This window comes from Eucyclogobius newberryi, unplaced genomic scaffold (genome assembly GCF_026437365.1).
Source record: "Eucyclogobius newberryi isolate DKJ021-1_F unplaced genomic scaffold, fEucNew1.0.hap1 SCAF_18, whole genome shotgun sequence".
NCBI lineage: Eukaryota > Metazoa > Chordata > Actinopteri > Gobiiformes > Gobiidae > Eucyclogobius > Eucyclogobius newberryi.
Window position 1 is genome coordinate 11,897,579 of NW_027315812.1, and position 19,900 is coordinate 11,917,478.

General features: G+C 39.3%; 2 protein-coding genes and 1 long non-coding RNA gene across 3 annotated transcripts in view; all 3 read left to right on the plus strand.

The window, feature by feature from the left end:
- Positions 1-5,963, plus strand: part of LOC140364410 (cyclic nucleotide-gated channel beta-3-like) — a 174,203-nt gene extending 168,240 nt beyond the window's left edge. The window contains exons 12-19 of the mRNA XM_072450528.1: positions 2,083-2,224; positions 3,065-3,224; positions 3,288-3,385; positions 4,050-4,133; positions 4,200-4,318; positions 4,921-5,073; positions 5,618-5,768; positions 5,864-5,963. Of these exons, the coding sequence (XP_072306629.1) occupies positions 2,083-2,224; positions 3,065-3,224; positions 3,288-3,385; positions 4,050-4,133; positions 4,200-4,318; positions 4,921-5,073; positions 5,618-5,768; positions 5,864-5,875 (919 nt within the window). The 3' untranslated portion in view covers positions 5,876-5,963. The remainder of the gene's footprint in view (positions 1-2,082; positions 2,225-3,064; positions 3,225-3,287; positions 3,386-4,049; positions 4,134-4,199; positions 4,319-4,920; positions 5,074-5,617; positions 5,769-5,863) is intronic.
- A 708-nt stretch (positions 5,964-6,671) lies between these two features.
- On the plus strand, positions 6,672-7,792 carry LOC140364412 (uncharacterized). Its single transcript, XR_011927689.1, has 2 exons — positions 6,672-6,841; positions 7,758-7,792. It is a non-coding gene; the product is annotated as an uncharacterized lncRNA (long non-coding RNA).
- A 551-nt stretch (positions 7,793-8,343) lies between these two features.
- On the plus strand, positions 8,344-19,255 carry LOC140364955 (cyclic nucleotide-gated channel beta-3-like). The gene is made up of 16 exons (XM_072451329.1): positions 8,344-8,362; positions 8,499-8,625; positions 9,883-10,040; positions 11,014-11,313; positions 11,956-12,164; positions 12,503-12,553; positions 12,644-12,730; positions 13,383-13,447; positions 13,524-13,646; positions 15,165-15,306; positions 16,632-16,791; positions 16,874-16,971; positions 17,055-17,138; positions 18,476-18,594; positions 18,674-18,826; positions 18,908-19,255. The coding sequence occupies exons 1-16, from the start codon at positions 8,344-8,346 to the stop codon at positions 19,077-19,079; spliced, it is 2,067 nt and encodes a 688-aa protein (XP_072307430.1). The 3' UTR covers positions 19,080-19,255.
- The last annotated feature ends 645 nt before the right edge of the window (positions 19,256-19,900 follow it).

Consider the following 19,900-nt stretch of genomic DNA (forward strand, 5'->3'; position numbering starts at 1 on the left):
ATAATCGTGATTATTTAGGTCACAATATAATAATTATTATAACCGTGATATTTTTATTAAATTAAATAAAAATAAATAAATGTATAGAAAAAAATCTATTTATAGAAAAGTGACACTTTTCAAACTAAATTAGGTCATTTTTAGTTTAATTTGATGAAATGTGACAATTTTAGAAGCAAAATATAATAATAATAATTTTACCATTATTATTAAGTTAGCTAGCTGTTTTTATTTTGTTTTATTTTATCTTTATTTCCCCCCCATTCCTTATTAGGAAATGAGAGGTTTTTGTCTATAGGAGTTTTTGTTTATAAGAGTTTTGTTTATAAGAGTTCTTCTATTAAGAGTGTTTTTTAAACTTCCTATAAGTGATCTGTCCTTTTCCGCTGTATCTACCTGCGTTGCAACAATGAAATTTCCCCATGCGTGGACAATAAAGGAGTATCTTATCTCATCTTATCTTATCTTAAAATGAAGTCCTTTCTGCTCAGCCTTTCCTCTGTAAAGTAAACCTAAATGTAAAGTGCTTTTTTTTATCTTGCAGTTTACGTCAAATTGATCATTCAGAAAGTTTGACTTCATAAAGCAGCTCCCATATTGAGGAGCGGTAATGTGTTAAGAAAACAAGAAGGAAAGAAAATGTAGGATTTTATTGTTGCGAATAATCATTAAATCGTGACGTTTATCCTCACAGTGATCGTTACACTAAAATATGGAATGGTGACCTCCCTCGCAGCAGGTCGTGTTATCACAGGCCAGCGTGAATAGAGCTGAGTTTTTAAGAATATACAGTCATCTGGAAGTGTGCTGCAGTGTAATTGTGTTTATGTGCCGGTGCCGCTACAGTTACCTCAGCTGCTTCTTCTATGCGGAGAAGTCCCTGTTGATGATCGCTGAGCTGCCCATTCCCGACTGCATGTTCGGACAGATCTTTCAGATGACTAACTACCTTTTCGGGGCTTTCTTTCTGTCCGTCATTCTTGGACAGGTAGTTTTAACTGTTGTGTCGTGCTTCGTCGTCGGCTTCAGTGAATGTGTTGTGAAGCTTTGAGCAAAAACAAGTGTTTGAACAAAGGCAATGTTGTGGAAATAATTAATGTGCTTTATCCAGGTCTAGAACATTTTGAAGTACGATATATTGCTACAGGAAATATCACTGGCAGAATAACTTTAAAGCAGGATAAATCAGTACCATTTTCTAAGAACCATAAAGGGTTAGGGTTAAGAAAACAAGAAAACATATTGTAAAGAAAACATGAGCTGCAATAAGTAAATGGCACAACAAAACACACAGCTGGAGTCCATAATTCATAATTTAAGTTACTTATTCACTACTCTACAGCTCAATTCTTGTTGTACTTCAAAAAAATAAGGAAGACTTTACCCAAAAGTGCAAAGAAGCTCCCAAAAATATTGTTCCAGCTTTCATATATTGAACAATAAGTTGATATAGTTTGTTACTTTTCTTGTGGGGGTTCGTCAAATGTTTGTCTGCATGACGTGTTATTTTCTTTATCTGGACAATATGGCATTAAACTGACCTTGATCTCGCATGTATTACAACTACAGACGTTTTTATATCCCAAAAATACCTTGGAAAAACATACATTCTTACTGTGAGGGCGTTCGCTTCGCCCCAGATCTGGTCCGTAACCTGGCTTCCATGATAGATATGTTTAATGCCATATTGCAAAACATTTCAGGCAAAGTAATAACATGAAGACAAACATGTGGCAGACCCTGCACCAGAAAACAAAGTGCATAAAGAAGCGCAAGAGTTGAAAAGACCGACGAGAGGACTGTGGATGTCTGACAAGCTTAATTTCTGACCGTACGGGAAAAGGAGACATCAGCACTCAACACGAGATGATATTATTGTCCATTTAAGTCTGATTATGCTTCCATTGTGAGGTGTTTTATAAGCGTAACCTTGGAGGACGCAGGAAATGTCAACGAGGAGCAATCTTGAGGTGTCTTAGCTCCTGTCGCAATGGAAGATTCCTCCATCAGGCACTTCTAGGACAAACCCGGCCACAGTTTTCCACCCATTGAACCTCCTCTAACTCACCCGCCTCTCCTCAGGTACCTCCGTTGTTACTACTACGCCGTGCGCAGCCTCATCAACATCGGGGGTCTTAACGAGCCCCACACCGTCTTTGAGATTGCGTTTCAGATGACAAACTTTTTCACGGGCGTCTTTGTGTTCTCCAGTTTGCTGGGACAGGTAAAGACAGGGGCCCATAGTCTGTAGCCATAGTCATAGCCTTCCAAAAACATCTTTAGCGTTCCAGATTTACCATAGACTGTCCAAACAGGCCGTATACTATAGTCCGTTTAGCCATGCAGAGTTTCTTTAGATTCTTGACTTGGAAATGTCCCATATTAAGTTTTTTGAGACAGTGAACACGTTTTGATTCCAAAAACGTCCATGTTGATCATTTTGTTTTGTAACGTGTGTGTTCAAGCTGCTCCAATCACAAACAAAGAGTATCACGTAAATCAAACAACAACGATTGATCTCTCTGCAGTAAAAGAGCATAATATGGGATCTTCGAAAGATCACGATGAATGCAAGTGCTGGTGTTGTCATAAAAACGACGGAAATACAGAAGTTAAAAATGTATGAGAAAAAATATATTTACAATTAGGGCTGCACAATATATCACAAAGGTATCGATTACACAGTATTGGCTGATGCCATAATTGATATTGCAACAAACTAAATAGATCGCAGCGACACCATCTTACAGAAATGTGTTTTTTCTTCGTGATTTTCTTCACTCTGCCTAAATTTGCCTGAATTAAGTCACTGTTTTGTCTCTGTTAAATTTTTCACTTATTAATAAAGGTATTTGTTTTAATATAACAGAAATCATTGTGTTGAAAAATATTGCAGTACTTAACAGTCATATCGCAATCATTTCCTTTATTGTGCAGCCTTATTTACAATCTCTATTTCTGCTGTAAACATGTTGGCTTGACTAGAACACCAGGACTTGTCAATATAAAGGCATAGAATAGTAAATATCTGTTTTAAAACTCACTGTACTTCCATGCGCCTCAGATGAGGGACGTCATTTGCGCTGCCACTGCAGGACAGACGTATTTCCGGACCTCCATGGACAACACTGTGGCCTACATGGTCAACAACCACATCCCGTCGCTGATCCAGAACAGAGTGCGCACCTGGTACACCTACACCTGGGACGCGCAGGGCATGCTGGGTAAGAAGGAGTGACGTGTAGCCCGTTTTACCTCGTCGCATGTTGACTTTATGATGGTTTTAGACGAGTCCGAGCTGCTGGATAAAATGCCTCTGGTGATGAGAACGGCCATCGCTGTGGACATCAATCTGGAAACGTTCAAGAAGATTGATCTCTTCAAGGTAAAGTGTGACAAACAAACATGCTGATCGACATCCTGTAGAACAAAGGTTCATTTGATTATTTTATTGAAATGTATCCATGGCTTGAACTAGATATTAATTTGTCATAGCCCTAGTCATTTTATTCCTTTCAATAAATCCATGTCAATCAGTGTCAAATTTTAATGTTACAGTTATTTTGAGAATATTTGTTGTGAATAAGTGAATTCCCTTATTTTGTTTGGATCAATGTCTAGTTAATCTCCATATCACAACTATGTCACCAAATGTATTTATAATTTGTTTTAGTAAGGCCTAATTCACTGCATAATTACACCTACCATACTTAAAATGAAAAAAGTACACTTTAGGCAAAAATGTCCTTGAAATAAGTGAAATTATCTGCCAGTGCAGTCAGAGAATTATACATTAAGAATACTTTAAATTAGATTCATAATCGTATTAAGCGTTTATTTAGTAGAAATGTCTTAAAACAAGATAAAGTGAAGTGAAGTGAATACATCTTTTCCTTTTATTAATGAAATTTGCAGATAACATTGTAGAGGATATCATTTATTTTACATTTATTGCATTTATTTAGTTACAACAGATGATTGTTCGTTTCATTTGTTCCAGGCATTCCTATACAAAAGCATACAAAACACACCTTCATTGTTTCCTTCAGGGATGTGACCAGCAGATGTTGGTCGACATGTTGCTGAGGCTCAAGTCTATTATCTATTTACCAGACGACTTTGTGGTGAAAAAGGTGAGTTACATTACAGTGAAGATTGGTGAGGTGTTCAGTGCAGGTCTTACAGTGCTGTATTCCCAGGGCGACATCGGTAAAGAGATGTACATCATAAAGGGTGGAGCGGTGCAGGTGGTGGGCGGCCCTGACAACAGCATCGTGTTTGTGACGCTGAAGGCCGGCTGCGTGTTTGGAGAGATCAGGTCAGAAAATAATGTTTTTGGAATGTTTTTGCGTTTGATTCTTCTGTGTAGAGTTTGCATGTTCCGCCCTTGCAGACTACAATATAAAAGTCTCACTTTTTAAAGCCTTTGCACTGCAGCTGTGAACTTGCTGTTGTAAAGGGGACATCATGGCTACAATCCGGCTTGTTTACATCATCAACATGTACTCTCCCAACCAAAAACATTTAATAATGATAATAATAAATGGCACATATACCTCATTTTTCTATCTCAAATCAGTCAATTTATAGCACATATTTTTGAAATTCAAAAGACAGTTATGGATTCTGATGATAGCAGGGCATTTTCCTTTTCATTATAGTTTTTAGGTCCAGGTCAAATTTGTATTGCACATTTACAACAACCAGTGCTGCCCAAAATACTTCACACAGAAGCAACAATGCATAATTAAATACTATGCAAAAGACAAGAATGAGCACTAGTTGTATTTGTTTTTTTTGCAGCTTTTCAGTGTTGTCAGTATTTCAGTATTTTATGTTCTATACTTCTATACTAACCTCAGCCCACTCAGTTACTTGCAAAGTAACCGCAGCAAACATGACTTTTGTGACGTTTCACAGTCTGCTGCAGTCGTCCAAAGACGGAGGGAACCGGCGAACGGCGAACGTCAAAGCGTACGGCTTCGCCAACCTCTTTGTGCTGGAGAAGAAGGACCTGTTCGATATTCTGGTTCATTATCCAGAGTCTCAGAAAGTCCTGGCCAGGAAGGGAAAGTGAGTTTAATCAAAGGTGGAAGCAAAGCGGTATTCCCATAAATGTACTACTGCTACTACTACTACTACTACTACTACTACTACTACTACTACAGCCTAAATAGAACATGCACAATCAGTTTATCTTCTTGCGGTCGCCCACTGCTCCTGACCGGTTTCCCCGGCAGCAGGATGGGTCAAATGCAAAGAGATTTTCATACGGAAACGATCAAATGTGTCTTAAATGTAACCTTTTCCGGCGGAGGGTCTGAAACCTTTCTATTGTTTTGCCTAGAATGTTCCACAGAATAAATGCGTAACATCTCCGTGAAGAAAAGGAAGTGGCAGACCCTCCATCAGAAATATTACATTGTACACGTTTGACTTCATCATTGGGTAAAACAAATACCAACTGAGTGTCCCTGGTACAAATCATGCCCGGGTGTACAGACACTTCTCTTTGATAAACTGGAAAAAGTGCAAAATCGAAGCGACACCACAGACACAGACATGAACTTTATTCGTAAGTTTCATTGCTCACAAGCTGTATTTTTCTTGAGAACAGAAAACTCATGAAGGCCAAGGGTCCCGCTGCAGCTAAAGTAGAGGAGGAAAAGAAGAAAGGCTTGGCTCTGTTTGGACCTAAACCCGCCACACCCAAACTGCTGCGCGCCTTCGGAGGAAACATCAACAAAAAACTCGTAGAGAAGCTGAAAGTACGTGTCGCTTGACTATCTTTACAAGTCTGCCTTATCATAGAATTTCACTTTATCTAATTGTCCTTTTGTTTATTTTTTTGTTTTGTTTTCAGGTACACACATGAAGTGGCCGTCGTATATTGACCCAAAATACATCATGTACTCCTTTTTGGGAGTGTGTTATTTAGTTTGTATTGTTTTCCTGCACATTTTTGTAAAACACTGTCTCAAGAGCCAAACCAGAACTGATTAAGTTTCATACATTTCACCACAATTGACCTTATGCCCCCTAGTGGTCATGTTCTTCATGTCTTTGACTTAAAGTAGACATAATTATGTGAAATGTACTTTTAAGAACTAACCTTATTCTTTATTCTACCACATTCAACACTCCATTGCTCTGAAAGTTCCTGTTTTCCCACTGCTCTTTATTTACTTTACAACAGCACAAAGCCATTTGGGCATAAATGAAGAAAATACACTTAATAAAAGGTTTTAAATAACTATATAACAGACAAAAAGCATGTCTTCTTTAACTTGCATTTAGCATTTGAACCCAAAGTTTTGAAAAGCAGATTGAAATGACACTGCACTGTTGTATATTATAAAGAAAGGTAAGGGTGGCGTTGTTGTTGGTTAAATTTGACCATAAAATAAAAATAAGAAGTAACCCTGGAAACCGAAGTTGACATTTGTTTTCAATCTCTTATGTATATGTTATAACTTTCAAATTTGTTTGCAGCATTATCACTTTTAATTAGCATTTATTACCCTGCATTCCCAAAGTATCCTTGAACATGCTTTTCTTAATCATGGCCATTTGTTGAACTACAAATCCCAGTAGCAGGTTTAGTAGAGTGAAGCAGAGTGGGCGTGTCCTACGGGGAATTCATGAGTCCGAAGAATTAATTGGCTCAGTGTTGTTTGGGGTGAGACGAGGACAGAGAACGTCCCAGACAGACGGGAGGTTCTGGGTGAGAGTAGAGGGTCTGTTGTTGTTGCTGTAGCGCACAGAGAGGATGTTTAGCAGGTTAAAGCAGCTGCTGAAGACCTCAGAGCCCCCGCCACAGGCCCCACCTCCGCCCGCAAAGGTAAGAAAGACCCTTTTAGTTTGACTCTATCTGCAAATCCACCTAGTTGATTGGAAAATGTATGATTTATTGTATAACTTATGCAATAAAAGCAACAGATATGGAAGAAAGTGTGCAACTGCAGTGTATTTTACAACTGTATCTATGTTGTTTTTTATTCATTTTTTAAGTAAATCATTTGGTTTTAACATGAGAAAATAAACAGCGTTATTCGGGACTTTGATTTCCTAGAATCAGGAGCAGCGTGTAAATCTACTTGGCGCCAAAGAGATGTCAAGTCCTCACTGGAGACAGTTCAAGTGCCCTGGCACACTATATTAATCTGAGGAAGTCAAATACAAGTGAAGTGTAGGGATTCCCGATTATTTTTCTTCAAATTCATCTATCACTATGTTAATTTTGCTCTAATTGTGACTTATCAAAAACACAAACAAACGGCTTCCTTCAACATTAACAACATATTTTCGCTATTTAACACAAAAAAGTTCCCGTATTTTCCGCACTTTAAGGCGCACTGTCAATGAATGGTCTATTTTCTATATTTTTTCATATATAAGGCGCACTGGACTATACGGCGCATTAAGAGAAACAAAACGTGTACCACACTAAAACGCTTCAAGGTCAGTAAGCACAACCAGAATGAATCCATATATAAGGCGCACTGGATTATAAGGCGCACTGTCGTTTTTTGAGAAAATGAAAGGCTTTTAAGTGCGCCTTATAGTGCAGAAAATACGGTATATCTTTTTTCCCTCTTAAGTCGGAACTCTGCACCAAACCACATGTTTTTACTGACTGGATTGGCTGTAGACCTCGTGATTTCAAAAGCATTACAGTGACGATTCAAATGACAGAATCTCCGTCTCGATTCAAATGACAAAGCTCTACCGTACAGTGAAAACATGTTTGTTAACAGGAAGAAAAGCCTCCGGAGAAGAAGGACGAGCCCCCGAAGAAAGATGATGAGAAAAAAGAAGAAAAGACAGAACCAAAGAAGGAGGAACCCCAACCAGGTCGGACCAAACACTGAACCTGAACCACACACTTCAAACGTCTGAACTGTGGGAAAGTAGATGCTTATGGAGGAGCTGGGATACATATAAGAAATGTAGCTCTCTTCATTAGAGTTTCTACCAAATATTTTTGTGACTAGGGATGTCACAATGTCAAATTTTAGTGTTAAAATTATTGCAAGAAAATTACGATTATTCACGATTGTTGAGAATGTGACCAGTAAAATCTCTCATTTTCTTTGATTCCCGTGGTCCGACGTGTTATTTTTCCTCAAGTTTGTGACCGGTTTTATGAAAATTTTACTTTCTTTAAGATAAAATAAAATTCCATATGACAAGACAGCCAGATTTAAACAAGTTATTGACATTTAGCTCTATTTTTTTATAGATAGATCGAACTAAAAGGACTTATTCAAGCTTCAAAATTGTCACGATTATAATTTTTTAGTTGTTACAATTATATTGGGCCCTGAATAATCACGATTTCCGATGAACCTTGACATCCCTAGTGACTAAATTAATTAAGATTTCAACATAATTTACTTTGTCCCATTGTATTTGTGTTGATGTAATGAGCTGGTGCCTGAGAACAATTGTTAGTATTACATATTTTCATCTTTTATGTTATTTTTTTATAATTTTAGCTCCTGCCCCAGCTGCACCTGCCCCAGCTGCACCTGCCCCTGCTGCACCTGCTCCTGCTGCACCTGCCCCTGCTGCACCTGCCCCTGGAGCTCCTGCTGCTGCGGCAAACCCGGAGGAGCCAAAGGAGTATGTTGTGACTTTATCTAGACTTTTGCATGACACAACATAAAACCCAAAGAAGCTAGAAATAAATAAACCTCAAACAACCTCTAGTCATTTCAAATTGTGATGAAGAAATATAAAAGAATCAGGAAAGTGTGTTATTTAAGCCACTGTATGTGAGTTAATTGTTAGAGGTTGTCTGGATGTGCTAAGCTGCAGGAAAGAGAAAAAGAATAAACTAGAATTGAAATTATAGCTATTTATTTGAGCAGATTGCTATGAACCTCTGATGTAAGCGTTTTCCTTTTTTGCTACATCTGTCTTAATAGAAGAAAAATACAAGTTGATCTATTAAGGTCTTGATCTTTTTCAGAATTTTAATCTGAAGTAGTATGATGACCACAATTATCCTGTGTTAATGACATTATAATTGGCACGATTATTAATATTTTAATGTGGATGAGATGGTTAAGGAGTTCATCAAAGCATCAGATTTCAGTGTAAAAGGTTGTGTTTGTCCATTGTTGCATCGCGGACCCAGCTTTTTCCTCATGTCAACAGCAAGCTTGACTGTTTAGTGTCATGACAACGTTAAATGCCTCTTGTGTTTACCTTCACTGTCAGGATAGCCGCTGCCGCCTTCACAATGTGACTGTGTCTGCGGCTAAAGAGGGAAAAGCAGATTAGAGGCTTTAGAGGTATTTGTGTCTCTCGATGACGAATTAAAGATGCTCGTGTTTTTAGAGTCTTGATCTGTCTTGATTTTAGAGTCTTGATATTTGATTAATATCGCCTTGATTGATGTTTAATATTGATCTCTTATAGTTCAGAATGGTTTTAGCTTAATCTGCTGTTAATAGATGAGTGATAACACATTAAAGCTGCACAGTGTGTCACCTTTCCTGGTGGGGCCTCTGCCACCTGCTTGTCTCCATGGAGATGTTAATTCTTCTCCTGGAACGTTCCCCAGTATGGCATTAAATGTATTTATTTAATTATAGGTGTTTCCACTTCACTATAAAAGTTGCACAGTGTTAATTTAAAAGAGGTAATGCATCTTTCAAAATAATGTTTAAAAGCCCATCCAATAAATCTATATTACTTATTTTTACATTTATATTAAACTAAAATGATACACTCCAATTCTTTTGAGAGGTGAAAATCCCTCAAATCAGGAAAGAAAGATTTGTCTGAACTCGGTTTTTCTGCCGTTTTCCACATAATCTGAATTCCCATTGGTTTGTAAAAAATCGTACATTTTGGTGTTTGTTTCTGTTTCAGCGAAGAGCCTCCTCCTCCTCCTCCGCCCGTGGTTTACTCCCGTTACGCAGACGACCACCTCCGAGCTGTGGTCAAACTACTGAAGGAACGAACAGAGCTCCTCAAAGAAAAAACTATAGATCCATACGCCACGTCTCCGGAAATCACTCCACCCGTCAGTGAGTCGAAATACAGAAAATAGAGCAATAACACACACAGATAATGAATGAAGGTTGGAGTATTAAGTGGAGCATTAATCACAGTGGCAGTATTTATAGTAAACACATATAGTACTGTAGAATAATAGTGATAAGATATTAATAGTAGTTATATGAAGTAGTTATGGTGAAATAAAAATGTTTTAGTAGCCGTAGTACAAGCATTAGCTGGTGTAGTCAGAGATGTAGTACTCCCCTGTACTATGATGTTCCCTGACTCATTTTCTTGAACGTAGTGACTGATGACTCGGGACATGACGAATTACACCTCAAGTCCTTACTATACTGCATATACAGTCCTTACTATACTGCATATATTTTATTTGCAGGTTATTGAATTATGATTTTAAAGTTCAGAGGTAGTTTAAAGCTATGGGAATTCAGTTAGCGCAGTAAACATTGATAAGAAAACTCTTCTTAAACGGGCTGGACTCGGTTTTTAGATGATTATGACTTGACTCGGACTCAAACTACGAGGATTTGGACTTGGATTTGGACTTGGACTTGGACTTGGATTTGGACTTGGATTTGGACTTGGATTTGGACTTGGACTTGGACTTGGATTTGGACTTGGATTTGGACTTGGACTTGGACTTGGATTTGGACTTGGATTTGGACTTGGATTTGGACTTGGACTTGGACTTGGATTTGGACTTGGATTTGGACTTGGACTTGGATTTGGACTTGGCTCGGACTCGACTCGTGTATAAGTGACTTGGACTACAACAATGACGACTGGGAAAGAACTTGTACTCAAAAAACTGTGACTCAACAACACTGATAGTATTTTAGTAATAGTGTTGATAAATGTAACTGTTGCAGTAGAAATGTAGTATTCAGCAGTTGTTATAATAATATATAAAGTATTCTTCATAATACTCATTTTGTTGGACCTTCTTTGAGTTAATTGAACCTTTTTTGTTGCCGTTTGTAGCGCCCATTTTGAAGAAGGAGGACTACATTCGACTGAAGGAGGAGGAACGTATCGCTAAGGAGGAGGCAGAGAAGAAGAAAGCGGAGGAAGCGGCCAAAAAGGCGGAAGAAAAGAAGAAGAAAGACGAAGAGAAGCGCCTGGAGGCCGAGAAGAAGGCGGAGGAGGAACGACTCGCCACAGAGGCCCAAAGGAAAACGACGATCCTCCCAGAGTTTCACTGCCACTGTTTCGACGTGCTCTTCCATCCCATCGAGAGCAAGATGGACGCCATTCTGGGCTCCACCATCGACCCCTTCACAGGTCTAAAGTACTATCTACTCAACTTACAAATGTGTTTTACTGATCTTTATTAAAATACCGTGCTTTTATTAGTACTGCAATCTCAACGAAAAGTATTGCTCTAATGTAGGGCTGCTTTAAAGTCGATTTCTATTCACTGTTGATGTGATTACCCCTCATCTGTTTAGAATTCTGTCTATGTTCAGCATTGAATATTTAGCTAGGAATAATTTGGATAAAATAGTAAGAAATTATCCCTCTTTTAAAACTGTTTACGTTGTTTTTTAGCTGCTTATTATTGGACATTGGACATAGAAAACAAGTTATTAATTGTCATTTGAATAAGATCAACATTAATGTGACGATGCATTATTTTTTATTGAGTTCATGGACAGTTTACATTTTGCATTGTTTAATTTACACAAAAGTTATAAGAAGGCCATGTTCTAGCTGAAGTACATGAGAACAGGTTATTGTCATGTAGTAATAGTAATAAACTGTTTTTGAGCGTGTGACTAGTGAAGGTTGGAAATATGTGAGTGTAAAAAACCTGTTCTCATGTACTTCAGCCAGAACATGACCTTCTTATAACTGTATTGTTTGGAAGATCTTGTGCATCCATCGCTGTGTCACTAAACTCCTCTGTGGACGTTTCTCCCTCAGATCGCAGGTACATCTCGTGGCTGGCTTTCGTGGCGGTGGCGTACAACTACAACGTGTGGCTGTGCACGGCCCGGCTGGCCTTCCCCTTCCACAACGAGACCTCGAAGCCCATCTGGGTCTTCTTCGACGTCCTCAGCGACGTCATCTACATCATCGACATCATCATCTGGCAGCCGAGACTTCAGTTCGTCAAAGCCGGAGACATCATTGTAGGTCCAAAAACGGAGAGACACGTGTGGAAAAATACATGCTTAATCTCAATATACTGTATTTAAACGTGTGGATTTGAAAACACTGTCCAGATGATTACCTTTGAGCGTTTGTATTTAACTTAACATTAAATATGTCACCTGCTTGTCACTAAGATGTTATTGCTTTGCCTGAAACTTTTCCCAGTATAGCATTAATTATTGTTTTATAGCCATAGAAAAAGCCTGTAATGAAATAAATGCAAGCTAGATAAAGTCATACTGTGGAACATTTCAAGCAAAGCAAAAAACATGGAGAAATACATATTGAGCACCTTTAAAATGTTGTCTCTTTGCAGAAAGTGAGAGCTATGAGTAAAGAACATTACCGCAAATCCGAGAAATTTAAGGTGAGATGTTTCAAAGCTCAAATCATACCATCATACTTGTATTCATTATTCAGTGTATTCACGATTTATTTTATTTCTTTTCCTCTGTAGACAGATATATTCAGCATCTTACCGTTTGACCTCCTGAACCTGCAGTTTGAGTTCTCGTCTTTGTACCGGCTCAACCGCTTCATCAGGGTAACCACATTTTCTATAATAAAGGTGCTGTTGGTCTGAGATTGTTGCAGGACGTGTTTCCTGGTTAGATAAAAGGTCAATATGAAATAAATAAGTTATGATCCGCAAATGCTGAACCGTCTCATTCACCGCAGAACATTACCATAGTTGGATATGTGCTTGAATTTAGTCATATTTATCTTGATTTGAGTATATTTTGGCTCGTTAAAATTAGATTTGTCAACGGAGGAAGCATAAAATGTCTTTGTGTAGCATTTTCTCACTTGAAGTTAACAAAAAAGCAGCTACTTTACTTGAAATAAGAAAAACACGAGGGTTTTCTCACTTGAAATTAGCAAAAAAGCTGCTATTTTACTTGAAATAAGAAAAAACAACTTGTTCCATTGGCAAATTTCACTTTAAAATACCATTAATATACTCAATTCAAGCATTTATTCACAGATCATCTCATTTTGATGGTGTTTTTGTTTGGTAATGCTCCACAAACCTCTTATGGTTTCAAAGTCCTTTTAGCTGACAACAATCACATCTCTGGTTGAATAATTGCATCACTATGGAGCTATTGTTCAGAAGAGAAGAAACGAAGATTATAATTAGTACTGTTACACATCTAATCATCATTAAATATTGTCATTGTCCGTCTTTCCCTCAGCTCGATTCCTTTTTTGAGTTCAGCGACCGCCTCGAGAGCATCATGGCCAAGGCTTACATCTGGAGGTGCGTCTTTGGCTTTTCGCTTTCGTCTCTCACGCGCAGACACGTGTTTGTTTCACCGGGTTTTCTCTTCTGGCAGAGTGGCTCGGACCACCGGTTACCTCCTGTACGCGCTTCACCTTAACGCCTGCTTCTACTACGTGGCCTCGGTTTACCAAGGCCTCGGGACCAGCACCTGGGTCTATAACGGCAACGGGACGGCGTAAGTGCGAGTTTGGGGGCGACGCTTTCAGGGGAAACACTATTAGCGGTGGTGTATTTATTATATTTGCACGTGTGAGTTGAAAGGGAAGGTTCAGACACCGTGGTAGTGATGTAGAAAAGTTGTTTATTTATTATCGTATATTATATTAAAGGTGTACGTTGTAACTTTTCTGGTGGTGCTCCTTTGAGATTGTCATTGACCTCAGTAAAAGCGTGTCGTTTAGAGCAGAAATCAGACTCTAGAGGAAATGATTTGACCATTTTTGTTGCTGTTGTTGAAACATGGCAACGATTAAAAGTCTGTGTTGTTTATATTCAGGAAATGAACATTCGAAGCACCTCGCCCTGCCTCATATTTCTTTGCATAAAATATTCCATAACATGGCATTAAACGCATCTATCTCACAGCAAGAATGCATATTTTCAATAACAATTATGTGAATAAAATAAAAAAAATTGATAATCAAGTGAATAAGCCAGATAAAAGCTGTGGTGAAGTCAAGCTTCTTCCAGTTGAGGCAGCTGGCAAAACTAAAACCAGTCCTTCAGAGACAACATTTTGAAACCGTAATCCACGCCTTTGTCACCACTCGGCTGGATTACTGCAATGCTCTCTATATGGGGGTTAGTGGGTCCTCAATTGCTCGTCTCCAACTGGTCCAAAATGCTGCTGCCCGTCTTTTAACTGGAACAAGAAAATATGAGCACATTTCACCTATTTTAGCTTCACTCCACTGGCTGCCCGTCCATTTTAGGATTCATTTTAAAACTCTTTTATTTACTTTTAAAGCCTTAAATGGTCTTGCCCCTCCTTACCTCTCCGAGCTGCTACACCCCTACACTCCCAGCCGTTCCCTCAGGTCAGCTGACCAGCTACTCCTGGCAGTGCCACGGGCTAAAGGTCAGAGGTGAACGAGCCTTTGCAGTGGCAGCTCCAAAACTGTGGAACAAACTGCCACTCCCCATAAGAAAAGCCTCCTCACTGCCTCTTTTTAAATCGCTTCTTAAAACTCATCTGTTTTCTCTGGCTTTTAACTCCATGTAGTGTGTTGATTGTATGTTTTATATGTGTTGGGAGGGCAGCACCTTTTTATTTATTTTATTTTGTTTATTTTTATTCCATTGATTTTAGTGTGTTTGTTTGATTCAATTTTCTATTTGATTTTGTTTTTATATCTTATTTTATTACTTTTATCCTATTTTTGCCTGTCTTTTACCTTGCTGTGAAGCACTTTGGAACCCTCTGGTTGTATAAATCGTGCTATATGAATAAAGTGGATTGGATTGGATTGAATAAAAGTGAAAAGTTACACCTTTATGAAGTGAAAGGATTATTTGGATGGATCACGTTTAATGGTTTGGAGGCAGTGAAGCCAGATTTCAGTAGTTTGAAGATTAGTAGTCTGAATTTACTGGATAAAAGGATGAAAAAGGAGAATTATTTAACCCTTATCTCTGTGTGCATTTCTTGTTATGTTTTAAGCGTTAAATTAACCTTGTACTTTTCCCTCTCCAGATATCTGCGGTGTTACTACTTTGCTGTGCGTAGTCTGATTAACATCGGAGGCCTCCCGGAGCCGACCAACACGTACGAGATCTCCTTCCAGATGTTGAACTTCTTCATCGGCGTCTTTGTCTTCTCCAGTCTGATTGGACAGGTCAGAGGACACATGTTTAAAACCACAACGTCTAATGTGGAGTCCAGTGAAGCGGACAACTTCTCTTACATCCAGTCACGTGCTATACCTCAGCAGCCATCATACTAAATACTTCTACAACAAAGAGAATTTATATATGGATTAATTCTGGTTGCGCTTACTGACCTCTAAGCGATTTTTTTGCAGTACACGTTTTGTTTCTCTTAATGCGCCTCCTATAGTGCGGATAATACAGTACTACTTATGTCGAAGATTAAAATAGACAATATAATAAAGGACCATGTGAGTTGAGTTAAAATAGGGGGAAAAAACAACAACATGGTATGCATCGTTTTATTTCATTTTATGTACTAATTAATAATGAACATGTACACATTAAAGGCGGTATGGACGATTTTTCGGCGATTTGAGAACGCAGGCAGAAGTGCACATGCCACTCCCCCGTGTGGACTGATACAACACACACGTGCGTTTGTTTATTAGCGCAACTGAGCGCATCACATCTCTCGTCTCCCATAGATTTCTGTCCACTTCTGCGTCAGCTCGAACTGTCTTTCTCCGTCTTCATTTTGCCCCGTACACTGAGGGAACTATATTATGATAGATCCATGCGCTTAGGCACGCGGAAACGTGGGCATGAACCGCACGCGGCTGCAGGTGAGCGATAGGTACGTTTTATGATTGATACGTGGCAGGACAAATGATTTATCCACGCCACGAGGAAATATGATAAAACATTTGCTGAAAAAAATCGTCCATACCACCTTTAAGATTCCGACTGTAGTCCCTTGGCAAGGTGTAAAATGCATGCAATATATAAACTAAACTTCACTAAACTTGTTGGATACCTTAATAATCTCATCCACTACATAAACTGGACTCTGTGTATCAGGCATCACTCTTTATGATTTAGTTGGCCGGACATCACTGCAAACTCGTAGAAAACAACATTATATTTATTGACAAAGTTATTCTGGGTAAGTACCTCATCATCAGCTCCAGTAATTACCGACTCAGTGCTTTACGGCGCTGGGAAAATCTGCTTTTCCCCCCTCTGCACCTTAGTCTTGGAATAATCTACAAAATAAAACCTTTGAATTGGACACTGTAGTGATAAATACAAGAAAATTAGAAAGTGATTTAGTAATATTCTGTACCGTGTTGACTGTGTTGTCTCTCTTCTGAATTGCAATGGGATTTAATAAAAGGTATAAATAAAATGAATCAAACTGAATGAAACAGTCCTTGATAAAAGGCTGTGGGTGGAACATAGTTGAATATATTTTTATGGTGGTTCGTGGTTTAAGTGTTTCGTTCTTTTCCAGATGCGAGATGTGATCGGGGCAGCCACAGCGGGACAGACGTACTTCCGGGCATCTATGGACGGCTGTGTGTCTTACATGAACACATATCACATCCCCAAATTGTGCCAGAACAGAATCCGCACGTGGTATAACTACACGTGGGCCGCGCAGGGCATGCTGGGTAAATTGAGAGCCAGGCAGTCGATTTGACACGCAGTTTTTGTCATTTTCGTTGATGGTTTTGATTGGCCTCTCCTCCTCAGATGAGTCCGAGCTGCTGGACAAGATGCCCCTGGTGATGAAGACGGCCATTGCAGTCGACATCAATTTAACCGTTTTCCAAAAGATAGATCTGTTCAAGGTCGACCAATCGCACCGCAGCCCAAACAGACGAGTTGTGAATGTTTTTATTGACACAGTGGTGTACTTTTGTTTCCCCTTCAGGGCTGTGACCAGCAGATGTTGGTGGACATGCTGCTGAGGCTCAAGTCCATCATTTATCTACCAGGAGACTTTGTGGTCAAAAAAGTGAGCGATCTTTAAGCAAAGTCTGTCGGAAAATATGATCTAATCTTTATCTCATTTTTAAGACCAAGCTGGCAACATTTTAGCGTGACAATTGGAACTAAATCTAGAACTAACCCTGTACTTGAAAATAAGTGCCATTTAAAGGTGCCATATCACGTTTCGTAGTCTATCCTAAGGGTATATTTGATCATAATAAGGGTTGTGCGACACCCATAACATAATAGTTATGAAATATCACCCATACCTTGACCCCGCTCACAAACCGGAAATGCAGACGGCTTAGTTTGAGATTCGCCCCCACCCTTGCGAAGAGCGATCTGGCTCCCCCGCCCAACCCGTGACGTAGTCTCAGCGTGGAGACGGTGTATGAACAGCTCCCGCGCTCCATCGTCTGTGCCAACACTCAAATGTAACTTTGATGTAAGTTCTACAACACAAGTCTAAAGATTCACAGCGCAGCAACGTGAATCTAGCCGTAACTGAGGCTCGCGGCAGCACTCACCTTCCCTCCACCTTTCCCGCTCGGCGCAGCCGGTAGAGGAGGAAGGGAGAAGGGGGAATGGTGAGGCGCGGTTGTGGTGCTGACACGCGGTTGCAACCACCCCCCGTCAATGTGCAGATTCGACGAAAGGATATAGTCTGTTCTGTAGCTAAAAACTGCGGGAATCAATCTAAAAAACACTTTGGGCACATATATGAGGCACAAGAAGGTTAAAAGCTCTGAAAAGTTGATTTTGCACAATATGGGACCTTTTAAAAATATGTTTTCTTCCAAAAGAGCCTCCTGAGCTCCAAACCACATGCTTTTTACTGACAAAGGAGCTCATGATGAAAACAACCCAAGCTGAACGTTATGGATTAGAATCTCAAAAAACAATCTTGATTGAAATTCCCTCAAGTGCACAGCCTCAGATGAGACAGCTGGGTGAACATAAACCACAATTTAAAGTGGCACAGTTTAGGTTTAAACATGCATTTTATCCTTTCTGGGTTGTGTTCACATCACGTGGCATCACACTATATTAAAACGTCTTCAGAATTTGCTGTATAATTGTTGACCTGGTTTGTAGTTTATCTCTGCAACTGCTGAGACAGTGCCGCTCATCCAATCTCAAAGATGTGTCTGTAGAAAGGACTTCAGGGCGTTAAATTAATATGACACATTTGTGGAGCCGATCCCGGACAAATCATGATACGGTTCATGATTTGTGCTTCGTAACTTTAGTTCTTTCAAAAACAGTAAACGTCCCATAGAATTGCAGCCCACACATCTGAAAATATGTAACAGTAGCCTATTCTGTTTGCATTTTTTATCATATTTATATATATTTCCCCAGGGCGACATCGGTAAAGAGATGTACATCATAAAAAGCGGCGCGGTGCAGGTGGTGGGCGGCCCTGACAACAGCATCGTGTTTGTGACGCTGAAGGCCGGCTGCGTGTTCGGAGAGATCAGGTTTGTCATTCACCACACGGAGATACGCCAATACTCATCCACACGTGCGCACACTCATCAACGTACGACCCGACTCTAGTTTACTGCAGTCCGCCAAAGATGGTGGAAATCGACGCACGGCCAACGTGAAGGCGCACGGCTTCGCCAACCTCTTCGTGCTTGAGAAAAAAGACCTGTTCGAGATCCTGGTCCACTATCCAGAATCTCAGAAGGTGTTGGCCAGGAAAGGAAGGTGAGCGAAGGCGACGAGTGAAACAAACGTGTATCGATTAGATTTCACTGGAAATACTTGTGATGTCATCTTTTTTTTTAGGAAACTTATGAAGGCGAAAGCTGCGACAGGCGGAAAAGAAGAGGAAAAACCCAAAGGTCTGACGCTCTTTCAGGCTAAACCGCCGACGCCGAAGCTGCTCAAAGCTTTCGGGAATCTGCGGAAAATGAGTAAACTCAAGGTACCAACTCTGTCATTTAAAAGAAACCGTTGATTCTATGTCACGATCTTGTTCTTTGGTGCAGCTCGGGTCAATATTAAGCGACAAACAAGGAATTATTTTGAAAAGAAATCTCAAAACGGCACCACAAATTCACTAGATTAATCGTGTGGTATAATGTTTGGTCTGCTAACTAAAGTAATGGCTGTTTATTTAAAAATGACCACAGATTTTTCTTGCTTGAATTAATTGGTAAAGTACATTTGTTAATTTGAAAAATGTAATAATTGATATATCATAGTTTTGGATAAACAGAGCTATTAAAAATGTTTTAAAAGCTAAGGAACTATGATATTTTCTCATTGAACTACAGATATTTCCCACCGTTTTGTCGTCATGGTAACACTAATTACCGTGTTGGGACTGTTATGATGCGAGATTTTCGGAAACGTTTAATTGACTTGACTTTCCTCTCCACAGCACGCAGAGGCTGAAAAGTGAACACTGGATCTTATTGAGCGTCAGACCTTTTATGTTCAACAAGACCCTCGTGTAGTCAGATGTATTCATTGCCTCAGCATTCACATTCTGTCTGAATAAGGATAATTATGTTGTCATTGTAAACAAATATATGGGTTTGAAAATGTACAAGTCTTGCAATTTCAGTGTATGTTTCTAATAAAATATGAAAAAGAGCATTATCCTGATTCAATTGTCATATTTCATCTATAACATTTGGATTAGAGCTTTAAATTCAGACACTAAATGCATGAAATCTGGTCCATTATTGTTATAACACATCTATTCAACTTTACAGCACTTATGGCTTTATGCATTATGAGCCGGTATTTTATAACATCTAATCTTCAGATAAA